The sequence below is a fragment of the Carcharodon carcharias genome, chromosome 21 (genome assembly GCF_017639515.1).
Source record: "Carcharodon carcharias isolate sCarCar2 chromosome 21, sCarCar2.pri, whole genome shotgun sequence".
Classification (NCBI taxonomy): domain Eukaryota; kingdom Metazoa; phylum Chordata; class Chondrichthyes; order Lamniformes; family Lamnidae; genus Carcharodon; species Carcharodon carcharias.
This window is the reverse complement of record NC_054487.1, coordinates 57,066,044-57,092,535: the sequence shown is the minus strand read 5'-3', so window position 1 is coordinate 57,092,535 and position 26,492 is coordinate 57,066,044. Positions and strand designations below refer to the sequence as shown.

The 26,492-nt window shown below is 40.1% G+C and overlaps 1 protein-coding gene across 1 annotated transcript in view; it reads left to right on the top strand.

Moving 5' to 3' along the window:
* Positions 1-9,461: 9,461 nt before the first annotated feature.
* The window catches only part of asz1 (ankyrin repeat, SAM and basic leucine zipper domain containing 1), a 127,114-nt gene continuing 110,083 nt past the window's right edge, over positions 9,462-26,492 (top strand). The window contains exons 1-2 of the mRNA XM_041215657.1: positions 9,462-9,560; positions 19,949-20,096. Of these exons, the coding sequence (XP_041071591.1) occupies positions 9,462-9,560; positions 19,949-20,096 (247 nt within the window). The remainder of the gene's footprint in view (positions 9,561-19,948; positions 20,097-26,492) is intronic.

Genomic DNA, 26,492 nt, shown 5'->3' with positions numbered 1-26,492 from the left:
TGCGGCCTCCCCCACCATGATTATGCAGGCCCATCCACCAGCTAGGTGACTCCAGTGGGCCTCATTAATTCCCGGCTGCAGTGTGCCATGCACCCACAGAAACATACAGATTGTGCAGATTGTGACGTCACTCTGCAACTGATTTGGCACCAGACCTGCCAATTTACACTCTCTCTAAACACTCTCAGCTTATTTGTTCAGCTGCATGCAAGGTAGACTACACAAGCATTATTTAAATACATCAGCATGGGACTCTCAGGTGAGGTGCTTTTGACCTTCTTTTGCTGCTGCAGAGTTAATGGAGGTGCTGTGTTCAGAGTTTATGGAGCATTTGTTGGAGGTCAGGGGAATGTTGTTGAAATTTGCCATGGAAGCCAGAGGAATTTAAAGGTCTGTCAGCAGAAAGCCTGCTGTCATTAATGGTGGCTAAAGTTGCAGTCCCTGGGCTACAGCATGATAGGGACATGGAGTACAGCCAGTAAAGAGAAGAAGCTGTGCCTAGGGGTAGGAGGAGGAGAGCTCTCAAAAAAAGGCCATACCCACCAAGAGTACTCAAGGAGTACTTCTCCTGTCTCCACTTAAGCTAGCAGCTGTGTCTGAGACAGTTATGTTTCACCAAGGAAGTAGTTAATGAGCCATGTCACCTCATATAACAGGAACTACATCACACAGCAGGATGAGGACCATGAAGATTACCATTGCCCTCAAATGCCAAGCAATTGGCTTCTCCCGTTTGAGAGCCACCGGACATTGCCAACAAAGCACAGTTCGATGAGCATTACTGCATCAGGGAGGTTACAGATACCCCATCCTGCAGGAGAGGGGAATTAATAGTCTTTTGTCTAACTAGGAAGAAGCAGGAGCTGCAGATGCAAAGTTAGCATGCTTTCTCATGGTGCAGTGTGCCATCGGCTGCATAGACATGGCTTTGCAGTGCCGCATCTCAATGGTGAGATGCACTAAAACTGCAAAGGATACCACTCACTCAAACAGCTAGTGAAATTCTCATTGGTGCAGGGAGCCATTGATTGCATGCATTTGGCTCTAGAGGTGCCTCATATCAACTGAACATTCAGTTGCTGTGCGACCATACACTAAACATCATGTCGGTGAATGCCACTATCCTGGCAACAGCCATGATGCTTTCATCCCGTAGCATTCAGCCTTTCTGCCATAGTCAAGCCACCATGACAAACTACAGGGTAGCTGCTTGGTGACAGGGGCCACACCCTGAACTCATGACTCATGACTCCCCTCCATCAGCTAACTATGCATGCACAATGAGAGTCACACTGCCACCAGAAACACCATTTGGAGAAGGTCACTAGGTTGATTCCTGGGATGAAGAGATTGGCTTACTTGGAAAGGTTGAGCAGATTGAGCCTATACCAGTTGGAGTTTAAAATAGTGAGAAGTAATCTTATTGAAGCAGATCAGATTTTGAGTCGATAAAGCAAAATACTGCGGATGCTGGAAATCTGAAATAAAACAGAAAATGCTTGAAAAGCTCAGCAGGCCTGACAACATCTGTGAGGAGAGAAACAGAATTACCGTTTTGAGTCTCTATGGACCTTCTTCAGAGCCCTGAAGTTAGGCTGCGAATCACTGTGAATGCTGTAAGCAATAATTTGTCATGATTTGCACATAGACTGCATTGCACGTCAAACCCCTATTACATAATCATGGTAACATCCCAGACAGGGCTTTCTAACAAGTTCATATTCAGTACCTGTTCAGAGACCAACTGTGACCAACGTAACCCAGCATGAAGGACCATTTGGCTTCAACCAAGTACCACAAGAACAGTGTTTGTTTTGCAGAACTGAACAGATATAAAGAATTACAACACTGGCATCAACCCAGCAATTTGGAAAACTGTTCCGGTATATTCCATCCCCAAAAAAGCAACACAAATCTAACCTGGCCAATTACTACCCCATCAGTCTATTCTTGATCATCAGTAAAGTGATGGAAGGAGTCATCAGCTGCTCTATCACCCTGCTTACTGGCGCCAGTGCTATCAACCTGTCACTGGTGCTCAGTTTGGGTTCCACCGGGGTCACTCAGCTCCTGACCGCATTACAGTCTTTGTTCAAATGTGGACAAAAGAGCTGAACTCCAGAGGTGAGGTGAGAGTGACTGCCCTTGACACCAAGGCAGCATTTGACAGAATGTGGCATTGAGAAGCCCTAGCAAAATTGGGGTCAATGGGAATCAGGGAAAAACTCTCCACAGGTTGGAGCCATACCTAACACAAAGGAGGATTGTTGGAGTTTAATCATCTCAGTTCCAGGACATCACTGCAGGAGTTCCTCAGGGTTGCATCCTCCCTCCAACCATCTTCAACTGCTTCATCAATGACCTTCCTTCCATCATAAGGTCAAAAGTGGCAATGTTCGCTGATGATTGCACAATGTTCAGCACCATTCGCGACTCCTCAGATACTGAAGCAGTCTATGTCCAAATGCAGCAAGATCTGGACAATATCCAGGCTTGGGCTAACAAGTGGCTAGTAACAGTCGTGCCACACAAATGCCAAGCAATGAACATCTCCAACAAGAAAGAATCTTACAATTGCCCCTTAATGTTCAGTGACATTACCATCGCTTAATCCCCCACTATCAACATCCTGGGAGTTACCATTGACCAGAAACTGAATTGGGCTAGCCATATAAATACTATGGTTACAAGAGCAGGTCAGAGGCTAGGAATCCTGCGGTGAGTAACTTGCCTCCTGACTCCCCAAAGTCCATCCACCATCTACAAGGTACAAGTCATATAAAAGAGCGCAAGGAGAGCAGCAGAGACACAGGATAAAATAACACGACGGGAGCAGAGACACAGAATAAAAGGGCGCAAAGACATACCTTGTAGTTAAGCAGCATATAACTTTAGTTGTCAGTGGTACTATCAATCAATAAATAGAATAAATTGTAGCATACATAGGAAGAAAGTAATTAAAGTAAATTAAATAACATAAGTTAGAATGGCAGGACAGGTGTTATGTTGCAGCTATGAGATGTGGGAGCTTTTGGGCACCAAGGCGATCCATGACAAACATGTCTTCAGGAAGTGTAAGCAGCTTGAGGAATTCAGATCAGGATTATTGAACTGCAAGCTGAAATGCAGTCAACATATGGGAGAGGGACAGTTACCTGGATACCTTGTTCCAGAAGGCAGTCACACCTCTTAGAATAGGGTCATCTATTTTGGTCAGCAGTGAGGGACGGGAGGATGTGACTGTCAGTGAGGCAGGTAATGGGACTGAGCAGACAGTAGTGGAGGAGCCTCAGACTTTGCAATTTTCAAACAGGTTTGAGGTGCTCACAACTTTTGTGGATGAAAGTGAAGTCTGCAGGGTGGATGAGCTGGCTGGCCATGGCATTGTGGTACAAGAAGCCACTCAAGCTGGGGGACCAAAAAAGAATGTAGTGGTAGTAGGAGATAGTATAGTGAGGCGGATCGACACTGTTCTCTGCAGCAAAGAGCAAAAGTCCCAATGGCTATGTTGCCTGCCTGGTGCCAGGGTTTGGGACATCTGCTCAGAGCTGGAGAGGAACTTGCAGTGGGAGGGGTGGATCCAGTTGTCCTGGTCTATATAGGTACCAATGACATAGGTGGAACTAGGAAAGAGGTTCTACAAAGTCAGTATGAGGAGCTAGGTACCAAATTAAGAAGCAGAACCTCAAAGGTAATAATCTCTGGCAAATTGGCATAGAGCAAATAAGATTAGAGAGGCGAATGCGTGGCTCAAAGACTGGTGTGGGGGAAGTGGGTTCCGGTTTGTGGGACACTGGCATCAGTGCTGGGGAAATTGGGGACTGTACCTTTGGGACCTGAACCATGCTGGGACGAGTGTCCTCGTAAATTATATAACTTGACAAGTAAGAGGGCTTTAAACTAAATAAGAGGGGTAAGGGATCAAGTTTGGGTAGAGGTAGCAATTCAAGGTGTAGAACTCAAGACAGGAGAGCAAAATAGTAAAATGAGAAATGAGGGTCAGAGAATGGCAGGAAGGGACAGAGAGAAAAAAACTTAAGAATACATCAACAGTCAAGACTAGATGTTACAAAGGTAACAAAAAGACAAAACTGAAAGCTCTCTATCTGAATGCATGTAGCATTCATAACAAAGTAAATGAATTGATGGCCCACATTGAAGTAAATAAACATGATCTGATAGCAATTACAGAGATATGGCTGCAGGACAACAAAGATTAAGTCCGTAATATTAAGGGGTACATGACATTCAAGAAGAATAGGAAGTAAAGGTGGAGGGGTAGCACTGTTAATCAAAGAGGGTATTGGTGCAATAGATAGAGATGACCTTGGTTCAGGAGATCAGGATGTAGAATTGGTTTGGGAGGAGATGAGGAATAGTAGTGGGAAAATTTAATTAGTGGGAGTGATCTACAGACCCCCTAACAGTAGCCACAGTGTAGGACAAAGTATTCAAGGGAAAATATTGTGTGCTTGTGGTAATGGGATGGCAATAATTATGGGTGATCTTAATCTACGCATAAACTGGAAAAATCAGATTGGCAGTAGTAGCCTGGATGAAAAGTTCTTAGAATGCTTTCAAGATAATTTCTTAGAGCAGCAACCAACCAGAGAGCAGGTTATATTAGACTTAGTATTGTGTAATATGACAGGATTAGTTGATGACCGCAGAGTAACTGTACCCCTAGGTAGCAGCGACCACAATGTGATTGAAAGGGAGAAAGGGAGAAGTTTGAAAGGGAGAAGAGTGGGTCTAAGACTAGTATCTTAAACTTAAATAAGGCAACTATGTGAGGATGAAAACTGAGCTAGCTGAAGTGAACTAGGAAACTAGGCTAGAAGATAGATCAATAAAGAAGCAGTGGCAGACATATAAGGGGATGTTTCAGAATATTCAGAATAAGTACATTTCTACTATAAAGAAAAATTCAAAGGGGAAGACCCACTATCTGTGGTTAACTGAAAATGTTAAAGAAAGTGTCAGACTTAAGGGAAAAGCATACAAATGCACAAAGTTGAGTGGCAGGACAGATGATTGGACAGAATATAAAGAATGGCAGAAAATGACTAATAGGTTAATCAGGAGAAAGAAATTAGAATATGAAAGGAAGCTAGCTAGAAATGTAAAAACAGATGGCAAGAGTTTATACAGGTATTTAAAGAGGAAAAGAGTTAGTAAAGTGAGTGTTAGTCCTCTAGAGAATGACAATGGGGAGTTAATAGTAGATTATCTCTTTTAAAAAGTACCTGGATTTGCACCTTAAGTGCTGTAAGCTGCAGGGCTATGGGCTGGCTGCAGGAAGGTAGGATTAGAAAGGGCACCTGGGTATCTTTGGGCTGGCATGGACAAGATGGGCTGAATGGCCTCCTGCTGTGCTATAATTTTTCTATGGTTCTATGGTTCTATAATAAGGAAATGGCAGAAGAAATGAACAAATACTTTGCTTCTATTTTCACTATAGAGGATACAAAAAACATTCCAATAATAACTGCAAATTAGGAGGTGGACAGGAGAAAGGAACTTGGTGAAATTGAAATCACTAGGGAAACAGGTACTGAGCAAATCAATGGAGCTGCAGTCAGGCAAGTCTCTGTGTCCCAATGGACTACATCCTAGGGTCTTAAAAGAGGTGGCTAATGAGGTAGTTGATGCGCTGGTGTTAATTTTCCAAAATTCTCTAGATTCTGAAAAGGTTCCATCAACTTGGAAAGTAGCAAATATAACCCATCTATTCAAGAAGGGAGGGAGGCAGAAAACAGAAAACTATAGACCAGTTAGCTTGACGTCTGTCGTGGGGAAATTATTAGAATCGATCATTATGGAGGTTATAGCTGGGCACTTATAAGAGCTCAAGGCAATTGGGAAGAGTCAGCATGGTTCTGTGAAAGGAAAATCATGTTTAACCAATTTATTGGAGTTTTTTGAAGGAGTGACATGTGCAGTGGATAAAGAGGAGCCTGTAGATGTATTGTACCTGGATTTCCAGAAGGCATTTGATAAGATGCCACATCAAAGATTATTATGGAAAATAAAAATGCATGGTGTAGTGGGTAACATATTAGCATGGCTAGAAGATTGGCTGGCTGGCAGAAAGCAGAGAGTATATATAAATGTGTCTTTTCCTGATTGGCAGGATGTGTGGCGTCCCACAGGGGTTTGTACTGGGGCCTCAATTTTTTACAATTTACATCAATGTCTTAGATGAGGGAAGTGAAGACATGGTAGGTAAATTTGCAGATAACACAAAGATAGGTGGGAAAGTATGTTATGAAGAGGACATGAGGAGGTTGCAGATGGATATAGATAGGTTGAGTGAATGGCAAAGGTCTGGCAAATGGGGTTTAATATGGGAAAATGTGAAGTTATTCACTTTTCCAGGAAGAACAAAAAGGCAGAGTATTACTTAAATGGAGAATGGCTGCATAATTCTGAGGTGCAGCGGGATCTAGGTGTTCTAGTACATGAGTCACAAAATGTTAGTATGCAGGTACAGCAAGTAATTAAGAATGCTAATGGAATGCTGTCCTTTATTACAAGAGGGATTGAACATAAAAGTAAGGATGTTATGCTTCAGTTATACAGAGCATTGGTGAATAGTGTGTGCTGTTTTGGTCTCCTTATTTAAGGAAGGATGTAAATGCCTTATAGGCAGTTCAAAGGAGGTTTACTAGATTGATACCTGAAATAAGTGGGTTGTGATATGAGGAAAGGTTGGACAAGCTGGGCTTGTTTCCGTTGGAGTTTAGAAGAGTGAGGGGTGATTTGATTGAAGTATACAAGACCCTGAACGACCTTGACAAGGTGGACGTCGAAAGGATGTTTCCTCTTGTGGGTGAGTCCAGCACTAGGGGGCACTGTTTTAAAATTAAGGGTCGCCCTTTTAGGACAGAGATGAGGAGAATTTCTTTCTCTCAGAGAGTTGTGCAACTTTGGAATTCTCTGCCTCAGAAGGTGATGGAGGCGGGGTCACTGAATATTTTTAAGGCAGAGGTAGATAGATTCTTTTTAGGCAGGGGATCAAAGATTATCTGGGTTAGATGGGAATGTGGAAATCAAAAAACAAGAAGATCAGCCATGATTTTATTGAATGGCGGAGCAGGCTTAAGGGGCCGAATGGTCTACTCCTGTTCCTATGTCTTATGTTCTTATGTTTTTATGTTCTATGTCAGAAGTGTGATGGAATAATCTCCACTTGCTTGAAAGAGTGCAGCTCCAACAACGCTCAATGCTTTAAGGACAAAGCAGCCCACTTGATTGGCACCCCTTCCACAAACATTGATTCCCTCCACCACTGATGCACTATGGCAGCAGTGTGTACCATGTACAAGATGCACTGCTGTAACTCACCAAGGCTCCTTAGACAGCACCTTCCAAACCCATGACTGCAACCATCTAGAAAGACAAGGACAGCAGACACATAGAAACACCACCTGGAAGTTCCCCTCCAAGCTACTCACCATCCTGACTTCGAAATATATTGCCTTTCCTTCTCTGTCACTGTCAAATTCCTGGAACTCCCTCCCTAAGAGCACTGTGGGTGTACCTGCACCACAGTGGTTCAAGAAGGCAGCTCACCACCACTTTCTCAAGAGCAATTAGGGGTGGGCAATAAATGCTGGCCTAGCCAGCGATGCCCACATGAATAAGAAAACTGAAAAGAAGAACGGGAAAGGTGAAATATGAAGTAGGAGGTGCATCTGAGCTTGACTATCTTTCTGACTTGATGCATCATTCCTTTGACGAATTCAATGCATAGATATCTTCCTAGAAATTCAACCATGAGCGAATTCAGGAACAAAAAGGATGCTAATATTAACTTTTTAACTATTTCCACAGTTGTATATAAGTAGCATTTCGATTACCATATCATAAGCTTTGGAAAATTTGCTCCAGATATGGTGGCATGGTGGTGCAATAATTTTGCTGCTGCCTCACAGCTCCAGGGACCTGTGTTCAATCCTGAACTTGGGTGTCTGTCTGTGTGGAGTTTGCATGTAGTCCCCATGTCTGTGTGGGTTTCTGCCGGGTGCTCTGATTTCCTCCCACCATCCAAAGACATGCTGGTTTGGTGGACTGGCTACAGTAAATTGTCCCCCGGTGTGTGTGTGCCCTGTGATGGACTGGTGTCCTGTCCTGGGTGTATCCTGCCTTACGTCCCTTGCCTGTTGGGATAGGCTGTGACTTCCTGTGACCCTGAATTGGATGAAGTGGATCTGGAAGAGTGGGTGTTCCAGATATAATTGGGTTTATTTATATTCACTGATCAATATGAGGTCCCCATTTCTGCAGCTTGCTACGTCTTTGACTTCCAAACAAAGCAATTTAGGAGAAAAATGTAAATCCAGATCTTAGTGCTCTGTGATGCAGGTTGGCAGTACTTCAATTCACTAAACCCCACGCCACCTGAATATTGACAATTTATAAAAAAAGTAACTTTGAGGGAGGATTCTTTCTATTCTCTATTTCTAGTGAAATTATAAACAAACCTGTAAAGAAACGTTTACATTTTTGATACAAATAGCAAACAGATTAAATAGCTCTCATTTGAGTGTTTACTTTTCAAACATTGAAGGGAATCAAGTGCCAAAGATTGAGAGCTACAGTTAGGGCGCACACTTCAATAAGTGGGGCTAAAGTTTATGTCTTAGGGAGAAAACTCTCAGTTTTAAAAAGACTGCAATGATAATACTGGAGCAAAGAAGACAACTACTAGGAAGAGCAAAATATTAATGTAGAGGAAAAGGCATGAAAATAATCACACTGGTATGTTGGGCAAAACGGATAACTATTTACTCGAAACGTTAACTCTTTTCTTCCTCCACAGATGCTGTTAGATCTGCTGAGTTTTTCCAGCATTTTCTGTTTCGGTTTAAAATGGATAACTGTGCTGAAACATCATAGATTAATTAATTATCTGTTATTTTCAGGTGAGACAGGAACAGGCTTGACTGTTGTGCCGCTTCAAGGGAGATCATTGTGCCTATACATACGGGGCCATTACATTCTGGTCAGTGGAAACTGGATAGACAGTTAAAACCACCCGTAAACCTCATCGGACAATGGCTCACACAGTCTGAATTTTACCGGCGGAGCCAGGGCTGCGGATCCGGACAGATCCTGGGGGCGGGGCCAGGGTGAGGAGCCTGGGTCCGGGCACGGATTTGGGGGCGGGGCTGGGGGGCGGAGCCAGAGCCCGGCTGGGACCGCTGGGTGAGGAGCCAGGGCCAATAGACGGGGCAGAGCCCAGGGGCGGGGCTGGGGTGGATCCAGGGCCATATGGCGGGGCTGGGGGAGGAGCCAGAGCCAGGGCCAGGGCAAGGGGCGGGGCGGGGCTGGGGTGGCTCCAGGGCCATAAGGCGAGGCTGTGGGCGGAGCCAGGGCCAGGGGGCGTGGTTGGTGTGGAGTCAGGGAGCGTGGTTCAGGGGTGGGGCTGAGTTAGGACCTGCTGGGGAGGACTTGTGATGGCGGCGTTTCGGTGTGTGGCGGCTGGCGCGGAGTTGGAGGATTCAGATGATGGCTGGTACTTGGGTTGTGACTCATACGATGACCTCCAAGTAACGGTGAGGAAACCAGAGAAAGAAGAAACTTCCAGAACCAAAGAAGGTCCCACCCAGAGGGTGAAATACGACCACCCAGACAAGCAGAGAGAAAAACACCCCCACCCAGAGAGAGAGAAGCAACCCCAGGCAGAGTAGGAGAGAGGGGGGTGGGGAAACAACCAAGCCAGAGAGAGAGAGAGATCTATCTGCAGTCTGAGGTGTCTGCCTGAACCCAGACAGGGAGTAGGTGAAGAGCCACAACCCTGGCACAGCACAATTTCCCAGTTATACAGTAAGGAAGTAACCTAACCAATACCTAGAAAGGGAGATAACTGTCTTAACTTAGAAAAGGAGAGATAAATATCCCCACCAAACTCTGAAGGAAAGAGAATTATCTGAACCTACTTGTGGAGAAATAAAAGCTATTCATTCATTCCACACTGAAAAACGAGACACAACCCTCAGGATAAAGGAGGCAGCAAAATCCCACAGACACCATCTCTCTCCTTGAGAGCGACAAGAACCATGTACTGCCATACTTGGACTGTACCAAGTTACGTTGTATTGTACATGCCAACATTCACACTGTGGAGGAAGAAATAGATATATATTTCTCACTGACACTCCTAATGAGGAGAGAGGTACCACACAGCTTAATCTTTATTCACTGAGGAGGAAGTGACAGCAACTCCTTGTGCCCAATCCAACTACAGGAGGAGAGATGGCTCACTCCCCCTGCTTCCCCTCTCCCAGCACATGGTGAGAAATCACCTCCAAGTCTTGCAGGGTGGAGGGAGATGCACAGTGATCACTATCCTACCCAGCACAAAGCGTGGATGGAAACACATCCTCTCTCACCAAGTATCCACAAGGAAGTAGACTATCCTAATGCAGTGAAGAGGCATGTATGACCTGTGGGCACCACAGGACATTAGCAGCTTGCTTCAACCAAAATATAATATAAATGTGCATAGTTATTAATGCTGTGTGTGTTAAGTGCCTGTAGATGTTCTGGTGACCTGCTTATCTGGACAAAAGAGAGAGAGAGACACACTGAAACCATAGCCCTGCCCCAGCACAAGGCAGGGAGAGATAATCGTACATCTTAGCAGCACCATCTCAAACACTACACACACACAAGCCCCAGCAGACACAAGGGAACTAAGTATGTTTGGAAACTTCTCCCAGACACATCATAGAGAAAATAAGCACACCCCTAAAATGCATAGAAAAAGAGAATGACTGCATTTCTTCAAGATATTAAACCAAGGTTTAACTGGGTTCCCATTCAGTTAGATGTTGAAGATTCAGTGTATTCAATGAGGGGTTTCCTGGAGTCCTGAACAACATTCCTCCCACAACTAATGCTAAAGAGAAAGAGGGTACTCACTGATTTCTTATTTTGACGATGCTGTGTTTGCCTACGTAATAATGAGCAAATTCTTAGTGTTAAATGACATTCCTCTATACTAAAGAAAGAAGTAACCTGTTTAAGGAGAACTTCCAATAAAATGGTGGGGGAAGCAATGTCTCTTGACAACTGTCATTTCTCCATTGATATAGCAGTAGTTTCTATCTAATAACTCATTGTGTCAAGTGCTTTTGAGATATTTAAATATGAAAGATGCTCTGTAAATATCATGTCTTATTAGTTAACAAGTATCATTTATTGGTTTTAGTTAACACATATCTTGCTTCACTATGGTGACTGCAATTTTTAACATAAGGTCTTTAGCAATTATGTATCTTGAACTGTATCAGCTAAATTTTTCTGTATCAAGGTTATTCCAAGGGCCTCTTTTCCTCATTTACGTGCTACCTCTTGGTGATATTGTCCATAACCAAAATCAACACCTAAATGTATTCTGACGACAGCCAGCTTTATCCCTTGAGCTAATGACCAATTCTGTTGTATTGTGTCAAGTTATGACTGAGTCAAAACATCCTCCAACTGAGCATCAGGAAGACCAAAGTCGCTGTCCTCAGCCTTCCATAAACTCCATGGCTGTACCACTGACTGTATTGTGCTTTCCTGGGGCATTTTGTCAGGGAGAACACAATGTGAAATCTTGGCATTCTGGTCAAACCAGAACTGAATTTATAGAGCCACATCTTTCCCATAACCAAGACTGCTTATGCCCATCACCGCAACATTGCCTACTTCAGGCCTTCTGCTGAAAACTTTATTCAGAATTTTCTCAGTTTCTCCATTGTCTCTTTGCTGGTCTCACGTGTTTCAAAATCCATAAACTTCAACTTTGCCATAACGTGTGTTCCCATGAATAATATGGAACTGGTCTGGAAGTGGAATTTACTTTTTCCCAAAACCTGGTCGAAGGTTCCAACAGGTGGCAGTGAAGTACAGAAAAAAGACAATTCATGTTTCTGCACTGAGGGCATACAATAGATTCTCATTGCCAACTTATCCAGTGTTCTTGTATGAATACTGACTAAAAGATGCATTATGAATTTACAGAATATGATTTATGTCCCCCAGATGGTACAATTACTGCCACAAATTGTATGTACGTTATGTGCTTTTGTAGAATATTCTCTTTAGGCAAATCTGAAATGGTGCAGAAATAGGCAAATGTACAAAAGGATGAGGTTATGAGGATAATGAAATTAGTTTTTTTTTGCATATTGTTAGTGCAGCTGATGAGGCTGTTGCATTGATTTGAAACATTTACGCTTTGGGTGTTCTTTTAAAATGTCAATAGCAAAATAGTTTAATGACAAAGTAATAGGATCACTACATTTTTGAAGATAAAGCAGATAGGTGATATGCTTTGTACTTGTAAAAAATACATAAGCAAGGGACAGTCAGTTAAATTAATAGTGATAAAGTGTGTGGTTGCTCTGTATCGACATTTCTCAATCTTCATATGGGGAAATAATCTGTACAGGCTGCAATAATTTGTCCATGTGATAAAATCCCATTGAAATCCAATAGATAAAGAAGACCCTGCTTGTTCTGTCCTTGGCCATTTAATTCTGTGTGGGTTAATGTGTGTATACATGTATGTGTATGTATATCTTAATTTTCAATTAGCTTTTGCAGATAGCTGTTCCAATTCTCCACCATTGGTGTCAGTTACCAGATTTTCCTGCACTAATAATTCCTGATTTTTAATTTTTTTTGGATGAAATAATGAGTATATAGGAGATAGCGATGTTACAGGTGTTGGTTAACAACTTTAGAACAGAAATGCAACCAGGTATTTTCAGTAATCTTTCAGATATTTAGAATGGAAATCTCATCTTTTAGAAGTGAATATTTGTACAGATCTATTTCACGGGACAAAAACAAAAACAGAATTACCTGGAAAAACTCAGCAGGTCTGGCAGCATCGGCGGAGAAGAAAAGAGTTGACGTTTCGAGTCCTCATGACCCTTCGACAGAAGTTCTGTCGAAGGGTCATGAGGACTCGAAACGTCAACTCTTTTCTTCTCCGCCAATGCTACCAGACCTGCTGAGTTTTTCCAGGTAATTCTGTTTTTGTTTTTGTTTTGGATTTCCAGCATCCGCAGTTTTTTTTGTTTTTATCTCTATTTCACGGGATCAGGCATGTGAGAATAGATGTATATTCCATATAAATAAACTTCATGAAAATTTAACTCAACCAAATGCTTTGCTGCAGAAATGAACACACGTTATAGAAATACCATGTACAACCTTGTGTAATTTACTGAGGCTACTAATTTTTGCTGAGTCCTACCTTGGTGATCTTATCTAGTTTGGAAGTTTTGCATACTTAAGCTCGTTAATTGAAGCATGAATGTTTTCTCCATCGCTAATCTGTGTGCAGCTCCTTGCATTGCAACAGTTCTGAACTAGTTGCTACATAGCCAAATAGTCTGAAGTGACTGGTTGCCATCCACAACAGCTAACTGGCTTCAATAAGGGAATGTCAAAAATGAAGGTAAAGGTATTCGATTAAATAGTACTTAATATACTGCTGAAGAAAGCCTAGGAGACAGTCATGTCATACATAATCCAATGTTTTCTTTTACTTAATTGACCTGAGAAACAGTAGCTTCAGATCTGAAGCTGTGGCCCAGGGGGCCCAGTTGCCTCCCTGTGTGGGAGTGTAATAATGGGTCAACTGTGATTTAGATGGAAGTGAGTGATACAAGTGAGTGAACATATTAGAAATGCAAGTATTAAGTAATCTCAAGGCACTAGATGTGCAATTTTCCACATTACTCAATACAGTAGGATGCTTAACAAATACTGTAAACTGAAGTAAGAATACAATATCAATTTTCGGCTGTTAGCTTACCATTATTGTAACATTTTCTGATGTTCGACGTTTTTTAAATGCAAACTGTTTTATGCTTGGCCTGAATGAAATGGGTATATTAATAATGCATTGTTAAAGTTTTACCCCTTTTATTTTTAACTACAATCTTCATGAGTGAAATAGGAATGAAAATTGAGCAAGGTCATGTAACAGGTGGCCAATCTACCGTCAGTTTTCTGTTTGTGCCCAAAGTGGAAATGACCACCTTGAACACCTCAGATCTGTGAGGTTACAATGTTGGCTAGATTTGAGTGTTACTAAATTTTTAAAAATTATATGCACAACCTGATGCAAATTTTGTGAATGCAAATTGATTTCAACCTAGCATTGACTCCAAATAGTGATGTATGTTATGCACCATAACGAAACCGCACCAAAAGCTTGGTCAAAGAGGTAGGTTTTAAGGTGCAGCTTAAAGGAGGAAAGCAAGGTAGAGAAGTGGAGAACTTTAAGTGGGGGGGGAAATTCCATAGTTGGGGCCCGGACAGCTGAAGGCATGGCCATCAGTGATGGAATGATTTAAAATTGGGGTGCTCAAGAGGCCATAATTTAGAGGAGCGCAGATATCTCGGAGGGTTGTAGGGCTGTAGGAAATTACAGAAGTAGGGAGAGGTGCAGCCATGGAGGGATTTGAAAGCAAGTATGAGAATTTTAAAATCGAGACATTACTTAACTGGGAGCCAGTGTGGGTCAGCAAGCACAGAAATATTGAGTGAATGGGACTTGGTCCAACTTAGGCCACGGGTAGCAGGATTTTGGATGAAGTCAAGTTTACGATGGGTAAAATATGAGAGGCTGATCAGGAGTTTGTTAGAATAGTCAAGTCTAGAGGTAACAAAGTCAGGGATGAGGAGTGGTACTAATGAAATTCAGCCAGCAGTTCCATCTAACAGATTTATGAGGCAAGTCCAAGCTTCCTCCTCTATTCACTTGACTCAGAGTGAAGTAGATTGAAACTCCTTGGATGGGGCAGTCTTTCACCACTTTAGTTGGGCACAGCAGGAAAGGCAATCCGATGCAGTGCCAAAGTTGGTTGGACCCTTTGGATGGTTTCTAAAGTCTTTGGAAAGTGAAGATTCATTTCTCTCTGCTTTCTAAACATTTATGTTGTTAACTATTAGTAAAGAACTCAGTTGGTGCCCATACCCCATCTGGGATAACCTTAAAATGGGATTTGAATTACACTTGCATGCCCAAGTATAACTGGCCTCCAATATATAATCCCCCTTCACCTGAGGTCTATGCTTGATCCTGAAGCCCATGGGAGATCAACTGGTAATTGAGTTTGCAAATAACGTACTCATCACAAAAATAGCAAGAATTTGCACCGGGGCGACTTTCCAAACATCATTATGGGGCCTGAACAGATCCTTAATTTGTAAAATTTTGGAATAAATTCTAAAAGACTCCTATTATTGGAATATTAATTCTTCAGCCACAAAGAATATAAAACATGTATCTTACAAACTTGGCAAGAATTGCTTCGTCAAAATGACATTCAACAAAAGACTTTGTGGCGAAACAGCTTCTTTAAAAAATGTGCTTCAATGAATAGCATTGGAATATTCTTTCATGATATCAGGACTGGCAAAGAAAAATCCATTTGTCATATTGTTCATGTTAAATTGGAGCAGTGGAAAAATTGAGCAATTAGCCTTAACTTCCATGAAAGCTGCTCTGAGCTGTCTGAAGGTATTGTACAGGTGAGCTTCTAGATTAAGGTCCCAGATTATTCTCTGCCCTTTCTTAGTATGGTTATCCTTTTACATAACTTTCTTCCTGATCTTTGATGAAGTCAGGACATTGGAACAGAAGTGACGAGAGTGCTTTTGTATCTTATTACATTGTGGCACTATTTTTCTTGTCAATCAAATGCACCATTCAATTTTAATACTTAAAAATTCTTGTCCTCTTTTTCCATCCAATTTAAGGAAAGATTGAGAAGAATCTTGTGTTGCCACTGTTCCCTTTTATTGCTTAGTTTCCCTGCAACCCCCTGCCTCCCCAAACACCAAACATACAAACGGTACAAACATTAAGAATCTCATTGGCTGAGAAATGTTGTAAAACTGAATATTAGCATATATGGTCAATATTTAAAAATCATTTTTTTATTCTGCATCAGAGCTGTTGATGCAAAGTCAAAAAAATTGTTCAAAGAAGTAGAAAATATATCAGAATAATTGTATACTTGACCCGTGGGTCTAATGCTAGAAATAATATAACTATCTAACGTTAAATTTCAAGTTTCTGCTACAGTATTCAGTTTTATCATGTTCCGAATTGCTTTTGATGTAGTTAAGACCTAGAATGGAAACACTTCCACATTCGTTATTTCCTAATTTTAGTAGAATTGAAATTAATTTAGCAGTCTGGGCTAGACGGATGGAAGATTATTTTTCATTGAGGCATGAGTTCCGGAGTCAGATGCCTCACATTTGTAAAACCAAATAATAAACTTGTGATATATTAAAAATTCTCAAGTAAGTTTCTCTGACTTAGCTGGCTAAACCAACAATTAAGTGAGCTCTACATACCAGTAGGATAGGGCAGGTTTGATCCCCAGTCAGTGCTGAGTAAGGGCAGTGAAATTGTACTACCTCTAAGTCAAGGAAAGGAAAATCAGGCAGAGTTCCTACGACCAACCGCCCTTGCTAAGAAATGCGCATGTGTGGAGGTCAGGTGAGACCTATGTCTGCTTTGGCTGTGGGCCCAAACTGGCTGATTGTCCAACAGCTTGTCGACACTTACTGTCTTGGCATAAACGAAGAAGGGCCATTTGGAAGAGGTATTTGAGGGTGTCCACTACTCTGGACGATACAAGAATCAAGCTTTCAAACTAGAAGAATATTAATGGTAAAAAGGCGTAAGACTTTTGATGAGATTTGTGTAATTTCAGTGTTTCGTTTTAGACTTTGAAGGGGACCAGTTATTTGAGACCATCTTTATGTTTAGCTATTTAGTGAATGAGTCACTGCTGCAAAGTGCGCTACTTGCTTGGTAAATAAACTGCTTTAATAGCTGCTTGTTAAAATTTACAGTCAGGATGAATGAACTGTTAATCAGTGAAGATCATATCTTGTGTTTCTTCATCAAAGGTGAAGCTTACTATACAGCACTTTTACTGTTTGCTGTTCAAGGACCTCAAATGTTAATGCTCGTTTTAACTCTTGCCCCCATATTGACTTCATCTATCAATCTTGTGATTTATATTTCTATAACTGCCTGATTCAGATTCTGGATCTCTGGCACTTGTAAACTAGCTTCCAGACTGCACTGTCTAAATCAAACTTTGTTATCTTAGCAACAAACTTGTAGATCTAAAGGAAATCCAAATGACTACAAGTTTGCTGCTGGATAGGGAGCTAGATTTGGGAATGTAAAAGCTAGGGCCAGCTGTCAGGTATTGGTACCTGGTGTCCAAATTAACCTGTTTGAAAATAAATGCAGTATATTTTAGATTCTGCCTCATTCCAGAATGTAGCTTTGTTACTTGTTGGAACTGTCAATCTGTAGTTTCTTAAAATTTTGTTAACAATGATACAACTGTGTAAGAGAAGACAGAAAAGTTCCAGCTGGGAGAGTGAAGTTTATCAAGTTTCCAATAAATTTTCATTTCTCATTTTAGAAGTAGATTTGTGTCTCAACCACGCTCTAAGGGATTTATTTACATATACAATGGTACATGCAGTTCACTTACTGCTACTCAATGAGCTGGCAAATTAGACTAACAGTACTAGTTTTATATTTGCTTGATATTCTTGGCATCTCGAAGAAAGGTCTATTGCAGGTGCATGTTTATAGTCAACCATCGTTCACATGTATAGTAGTTAAGATCAGAACCTCTTGAGAATTTTGTCTTTACAATTTCGGAAAGCATTCTTTGCCAGACGTGAGTAGTTTGGACCTCTTTCATGAGTAGTTTAGACCACCTCCATAAGTAGTTTTATAAAGAGCACACCCCACTGTTGTCATAGTTGTGTACTCTTTGCTTATAAGCATACTAAATTAATGCAAACATGCCAAATACTCGCAAATCTTCAAATAATTGTACATTTCACGGTTATCTGCTGGTTTGTGTGGTATTGTATTACAATATCTATGTATTTACACATCTTCCAGATAGAGTTGAGTTGGTTTGGTGACATCTACAATATTAAACTAGCCATTCTGGTTTATAATTGCCCTTTGTTTTGCTTATTCCATATATGTAATCATGCCAAATTTGTGGAAGAAAATGCAAGAGGCCTTACCTTTTCTGTTAGTGCAATCAAGAAAAGAAACAGATTGCAATGGTAATTTGATCTTTCAGCTAAGAACATAGTTATAGATTGGCAAGAAGTACAAAATTAAATGACTTTTCCTATCATCTACCCAAGCAAGATTTTGGTATTTGACTTTGTATTATACAAAAAAATCAACATTGTGTTTAATAGTATGTTGTATTAGTGGCCATTTTGCATAACACATTGATTAATTTTACAGTTAAACATTGACACTCTGAAGCCTCCTCAGATTCTTTATGGCACTATTACTGTTGTGTTCAAGGTAACATTACCACTTTTTATGCTGAGCGTTGCAGAGCAACATTTCTGGGACTGGATTGAAACAGTGTTGATCGGTCTGGGGACTGACCCAATATGTAAAATTAAAGCTGTATCTGAAGACATTTCAAGTAGTCTCAGGTTATTATCTTTGAAGATTAAATCTCCCGGCTTTTTATAACTTGAATCAGTTACATTTAAATTGTAATTCTAACTGATAATATGGCTAATTCTTTGCTATTTTTAGGCTTTGGGAAAATTTAACGTTTTTTGGCATAAGGGAAGACGCTCTACTTTCTCTCCCACAGCGACTGACAGTGACAGTAATTGTGTGGCACTGATGCCATGTAGAGTGAACATTGAAGGTCGCTGTCTTCATTTTGACCATTTGGCATGGAGACCAGAATTTATAAATCAGCACTGTTGGTCTATAAAGCAGTTGGATATTAAGAAATGAAAGCAATGTCAAATTTAGCAATTATTCCATGTGTACTTTACAGTTATCAACATAATGCACTTTGATTAACTATTGTTGGACTGAATAACAACATTGCAGGGTGGGAAAGTAGCATCACTGGTTGTGATTCAAGGTTTGAGGTCATTTGACTGGCACAAATGGGTGTTCCATACCTTTCTTCACTTCCCTCCATCCTGGATCCATTTAATTCCATTCATCGTCATGAAAGGGGCAAAACAACCGAATACAGCATAAAGACATTGGCTCAGAATTTGAGGTAATATGGTGTGGTTGTCAGTGCTCACTGTTAGTACTGTGTAAAACTGACAGCAAATCTGCCTTCTGCATATGCGCAGTTAAACACAGAAATCCAGGAGTTGCTGTGTGGAAAATCCTGCTCCACTGGGTGCACTGATGCAGCCTTTGCAGATGGATACAATTCAAAATCACTTATTTGTCGAACTTCAACTATTCGCCTACTATTTACAATGGAAAAGCAATAAAAGTTTAAATTGTCTTTTAATCAGGATTAATTATATACAAAGATATAATCACTGCTATGCAATCTCTTTGGCCCCAGAAAGCTAATTTTACATGTGTGGAGCCCCACTCCCTCAGAGCTTTTAAACATTGCAGATTTTTAACATTGCAGATTTTTAATTAAAACGCAGTTTTTTTTTTAGAAAAGTTTTTGTTCTGAAATTTGTTCCTCCCTTAACTCATGTGTGTACCCAACCTTTATTTTGCTTTCGGTACAATGATTTAAGTGTGACTTAATTTCTTTGCTTTTTACTTGCTTTGCTGTCTGTGAGAATTCTTCAATTTGTCTGTCAGCCTGCTGCTGCATGCTTAGTTGCTGGACAACATGGGCACACTATAGAAGGGACCAAATTGAAACTGAAGTTGAAAAAGAGGAAATGTATGCTCTAGAGGCAGCTGACTGTGGACAGCTTTCTTTCGAGGTCAATTGCAACACCATCCACTTCGCTGATTGCAAAGTCTAGGTCAATTACTAACTTATTTCTTTAATCATATTAATGAACAGTGGTTACTTGTTCACTACTCAATACTACATTACTTCTCCATTTGCTTGTGTTTCTTCAGGCAGTGAAAACATACCAAGTAAAAACTGATTCAGAAATTGAGCTATCAAATAACGAAAAAGAGAAAAGGAACAATAAGGAGACAGCCACTTTGAAACAAGCTTTAGCATCACAAAAAGCACATGTGGTTGAACAAATTTTAAATTCTGGTAAGGAAACAGCTTTGTATTTTTATACTGTTTTATTTTGTATTTCGGTATTGTTACTCTGCTATGCATACTAGATTCAATATACTGAAAGAAGCATCTTTAAATAGTTCTTAAAAAATAAATGTTGTTCTCTCTACCCAGTGGAGTGCAGTATATATCTTCAACATAGAAAAATATCTCAAGGCAGCAATGGAGGCGATATTATGACTGTTTGTCAAAGAGGGCACTAGTGGTCAATGCTGCCCATTTTCTTCAGTGCCAACAACTTGGATTTATGTGGTGCCTATAATTTAATAAAAACTATCATTCTCTTCTGCTGCCCAGCTGGTGGTACTCACCAAGTTATGAAGCATGCAATATGTTAATATTGACTATAAATCTGAAAATTATGTCAAATCTTTACTGCAAAGCTCTTCCCAAATAGCCCAGTCAGCGGGAGTGATGCTTGAGCAAGTCGACTGGCTCCCTGACAAAGTTTCTGATGATGGCATGGCTCTCATATTTGCCCAGGTTCTTGGCAAGAATAATGAGCTATTTTTGAAGAGGGGACACCTTATCACTCAGTGACCAGCCTGTCTGTTGGCCTAAGATAAAAGCAAAAAACTGCAGATGCTGGAAACCCAAAACAAAAACAAAAATACCTGGAAAAACTCAGCAGGTCTGACAGCATCTGCGGAGAGGAATACAGTTAAAGTTTCGAGTCCTTATGACTCTTCAACAGAACCAAGGAAAAATAGAAAAGAGGTGAAATATAAGCTGATTTTGGGCGGGGGGGGGGACAGGTAGAGCTGGATAGAGGGCCAGTGATAGGTGGAGATTGCCAAATCTCCACCTATTTATGGCACAAACATGCGCTTGACAGCCACAGGCAGTGTTGTTCATGCTCTGGTTCCAGTTGTAGCCAGTGACATAGCTTGACAATAGCCTTGTTGATGAAATGGTGTCTGAAAGATTACCTTAGTGAAGATAAGGTAGAAGAAATGTTTCCCAAAGATCCACTGTGGCTATGGTATCCTGTGGAATACCTACCTTTCTTTTTCCACATCCTCTGCTTTTGCAGTCTTCTTGGCTGATCTTCCTCAATTCCTAGCTCCAAAGGCAGACAAAGCAGTCTAGCGCTAGCGAAAAGTCTCAGAAGTCACAAATTAGTTGTGGAAGGTAAAAAAAATAAGTAGGTCTACCAGATAACCAGCAGCCGCAAAGGAGAATGAGCAACTAAGTTGCATATAGTAAATGAGCCCTTTAAATAGCCCTGCTGAAGGGTCCTTCATGTTTTTTAGTTCAATAAGCTGCACAGTGAGTTTATCATGTGGCAAGTCGAGCGTTGGGGCAGACCAATTCCCAAAGGCATTCTACGAGATGTGCTAGGACCTTTATTTAAATATTATAATGAGACTTTTGAATACAGTGCAGTGTATTCTAGCGTGAAATGAGCCTATGCATGACAACTGCCATATTAGACTTTTAGCCGCTAGTTTTATTCCTGTAAAACAGATGCTTTATGATTTAATGTTTAGGTCAGAGTCTGAGTGAAAGCAATAAGTGAAATGGTAAGAGCGCTTGTGATTTATTCCTGGGAAATGAATCAATGTCACATTGTATTCAGGACAATTTTAACTTAGTCTTCCTTTATTGATCACTGCTACCATATAGTCTTCAATATTAATGTGATTGGAGTAAATTTTGTCTCAGACCAGAAAATTTGCTTCTCAGAAGGTAAAGCTTATTTCAGAGTGCAAAATGTATTAGTCTTAGATATTTCTGATATAGTTAGTTACAGCTTTGACCAAGGCATGATGGGTGTGGAGGCAATAATTAATTTATGTAGCTGGGAATTCCTACACAATTCTGAAACAACTGCAGCTGGATGGGATTTGTATGAAGGCGACCATTACTGTCTATCACTTAGCTGCAAAGTCTAATAAGAAGAGGCCATTCGTAGATTGAAGACATGAAGGTGGCACAAGACACAGGTTTTACTGCTACTGTGCAAGACTAAAAGCAGGACTAACCCTTTTGGATATTCAGTCTGATGAAATTGTCTGGTGAACAGATATTCATCTTCCCAGGAAGTGACATGGGTGTGTAGAGGAAGCCCATATGTAACGTCAGAGACAATAAACAGAGTCCATTGTTCTCTCAGGGTGTGCTATCAGAAATCACTGTGCAGTAGGTCATGCTATGAATCATCAGAGCAAGAGGGCATGCCTGTGGTCACTGACCTTTGTAGCACATCAGGCAAACATCTTGTAAGTGCTCTTAAAATATAACCCAACAATATCAAATAGGCAGTGTGCCCTGTTTGTTTAGAGGGTGGGGATAAAGACATGCAAAACTGAAAAACTTGCAAATTTCTTTTAATCAGATATTGCCTAATGATAGTAAAATGTTTATGTTTCAAGAAAAATATTTACATCAGGACCTTTATTCAATGTTTCCCTCCAAAATTGCATAACAATTGCGCTATCCTTTCTGCTGTTTAAGTTCTACCTCACAAACAAATGCATTAAATGCACCTCTTCTAATAATTTAGAATAGAAAATTGTAAATTAATGCCAACATTTCAAGTGTGTAACATATATTTGTTAAGTAAACTCTTTGAATATGACATTTAACATTGATTATCCAAGAGAGGTATTAGTCATTCTTTCTCCATTGATGGACAGAAGAAGGGGTTAACAAATGGCATATTCTGCCATGCCCTGATTGTTCAGTCTTACAGTCGGTCATGAAAAGATGTTGGGAGTCACAAGCTCAGCTGCACACTGAAGGTTGTAGCCAGTTACCTCATTGAATCACTTTAGCTATCATTGTTTGTTCTGGGAAGCCCCATAAGTTTCTAAATAACACCAGGCTTCTCATCAAAAACACTAGAACTTTAGATATAGAAAATGCTATTGCAAAGATAAATTCATTCATTTTCTTCAAATGCTTTTGTTTAAAAACAATTGTTATGTCCTTCATATGTTGCAAAACTCTTCCGGAAAATGATCCTCTGATTCGATAAGAATGCACACATTTGAAATGATTAACTTGGCTCCCCTCTTTTTTTTCTGGTAGATTTTTCTGATTACTTATGTTTGATTTGTTTCTTTTAAGTATACCTAGTAGTTCTTTATAGTTTTTTTGTCTGTTTACCTAGTGTCTGATCTGTACACTCTGACTTTTAAGTTATTTTTTTTCTATTTTATGAAATTGGAATTTGACCTCGTAAGCTGCATAAAAAATTGTATGTGTGCAGGTGTAATATTGGAAGGTGCTGCGACAAACTAGATGCAAAAATTTTATATAATCTTGTATCATGTATTCATTTCCTTTTTGTCATATTTAACCATTACAGTTGCATTCAGCAATTATGTTACAGCACTAGTAATCCAGGTGTCTGATCTAAGAATTCAGTGAGTGCAAGTTCAAACCTCACAAAGGCAGTTTGAGAATTTGAATTTGGTTTACATGCATGCACGTGCATACGCACGCACGTGCATGTGCGCACACAGTAAAAGGACCATGTTAGATTATTGTAAAAGCCCAACTTGTTGGCTATGCTGAAATGTCTGTCCTCTGAATTTTGCAGTGAAGCTCAATGTAAGCTTGAGGAGCAGCACCTCATCTTTCAGTCAGGCACTTTATAACTTACTGGACTCAACATTGAGCTCAATAATTTCAGGCCATAATTTCTGCCCCTTTCTTTGCAGGTTTTGGTCTTAACCTTGTTTTCCTCATTTTTGTTTTCGGACAAAAGTGTTTGTTATCTTGCCATTTACACCTCCTTTGGAGCAATCTTTTGTTTCTTTGCTTGTCCCATCACCACTTCCTTTGACTATTCCCACAAACTATTTTGTTATGTAATGTCTCCTGTCTTCTGCTCTATCACAGAGCTTCACTTTTTTTCATCCTCCCCCATTTTACCTCCTTTAAAACTATTATGTTTCTAACTTTTGCCAGCTCTGATGAAAGGTCATGACCTGAAATGTTAACTCTCTTTCTCTCTCCAACATATGCTGCCAGACCTGCTGAGTACTTTCAACATTTTCTGTTTTGATTTCAGATTTCCAGCATCTGCAGTATTTTATTTTTGTTTCGCTAATGCCATTTATGGAAGGAAGCCTTTACTTGGTCTGGCCTATTCCACATTAATGTGGTTGACTCCTAAATGTCCTAATAAGCCATTTGGTTGTATCAGGGTTGTATTTATCAAAAATGATCATTCTGAATGACCAGTGAAACCTACCATTTAATAAATACTTAAGGAACATAAGTGATGAACAAATTGAGTCACTCTGGTTATGTTGATCGTTGAAATGCCCTTCCCTCTTCATTTTGATTCCAGGTTTAGTTACATAATCTATGTTTTCTGAGAAAGACAGTAAACCTTTTTAGGACATGATAATTTGAAAGCTATGTCATCTCAGTATTTTATGAAGTAATTTTTGTTTATGGAAATTAAACATTGTGGAACTTGATAACTGTGTAAATCAGCTTTGTTAATATTCAGTGCTGTTAATGCTTAAAGGCAGTGACCAGCTAACAATGGGAAAATCATTGTGGGAGGTAACTGTTCAAAAAGGATGATAGATGGGTTGTGATGAAGGCTAAAAGATAGGAATGCAGTGTGAGGCATCTAAAAGGTGCCAAGAGCGCCTTGGTCACAATCTCCTCAAGCCTCTCCTCCTTAACATTCTGTTCCAGTACCAGATTTCCACAAACCTCCTTTACTGCCAGACTCTCTTCTCCCATCCCTTTCCAGTGCTTCTAGATCCTAGGCCTAACTTCAATGCTAACAGGCTCTGACCCTTGTTCTTCCCATTACTCTCAGATCCCAAGGCTGCAGCCAATGTTGATAAATTATTATCCCTGATAACACTATGAAATGTGCACCAGTGTTTATAATTTTAAAGAACACCTCTAGCTCACCCTGAATAGTATTTGTGTTTCATATATAGATATTTATTAAATTAAATAAAGGGTGACAATTCCACACTTTCTTTGTCTTAGATCGAAAATGGGCTTTGGTGAATTAAGGGCATATCCTTGAAGCAGGTTCATATCCTTCCCATTCTTGGCAAATGAGACCCTTCTCCAGTTGGATTGGAACATATCCCAGTGTTTGCATTTGTTGTTGGTTGTGTACCTTTCTGGTTAAGTGTGCAGACCTAAGTATAAGACAGGTTGAAGATTGAGGCACCAGTTGGTGGCAGCAGAGTTCTTATCAACAATTTGTCCCATGTTGAAGCATTAGTAATCTATTTCATGCTGGTCAACATTCATGTTTCCTTTCAAATGCCAGTAGAGTTTATTTTTAAAAAAATCATGACCAACATTCATAACATTTATTCAAAACTCCTCAGCAGTTTGCCTTTATACATATACGGAAATAAGTGATTAACCTATTTTGACAAAATTCTATAATTGAACAGCTATGGTATATAATAAAATGATACCTGGAATTTAAAAGTTTAAGAGGTGATTTGATCAAAATTTTCAAGATATTAAGGGAGCAGATTTTGGGGAGACTATTTCCGTTAGTTGGAGAGTCTGGGCTAGGCATAGTAACTTAAGTTATAGCCAGATCTTTCTGGAGTGAAATTAGGAAACATTTCTTAATGCAAAAGGTGGCAGAAGTTTGGAAATCTCTTTCACACAAGGCAGTTGGTGCTAGATCAATTGTAATTTTAAAACTGAGATTTATCTTTTGTTTGCCGAAGTTATTAAGGGATATGGGGAGAAAGAAGGTATATGGAGTTAGGTTGCAAATCAGCGTTGATCTTGTTGAATGGAGGAACAGGCAGGAGGGGCTCAATGATCTATCCCTGTTCCTATGTTTGTAACATGATTAATAAAATTTAGTGTACATTTATTTATTGTTGCCACGGGCTGTGTGGACATTTCTCGTGTTGCAATTTTCAATTCAATCTGTTGAGTGCAATTTAAATATTTCTGGTGGTACAAATCATACCAACTGACACTTTAATAATGCAGCAAGAAAGTATTAATCATGCCAAAAAGCATACCAGTCCTTTGCAGCTTTAGCCTTTTTCCATTTCTCCGTTAGTAGAAAACAGAGAAAAGAACTCAATGCTTGACATTCTGTACAAATTTCCATCCGGTTAAAAATAGGAATGAATGCTAATCCAGGACAGGTATCCAAGTAAACTTTACTTGACTTGAATCTATTGTAAACTTGATCGAAATAAAGGGTTTGGATTTGCATATGAATTCAAGCAGAATTAGTCAGATAAATTTATTTGCATTTATATAGCATCTTTAATATAGTAAAATGATCAAAAGTACTTCATGGACTGTGATGGGAGGAGTACACAGTTAATTCTAGTCCCGCTTCTCCACAGGTCATAACAATAGTTTAAATGTTTAATTACCCATAAAACTGGCGAATTG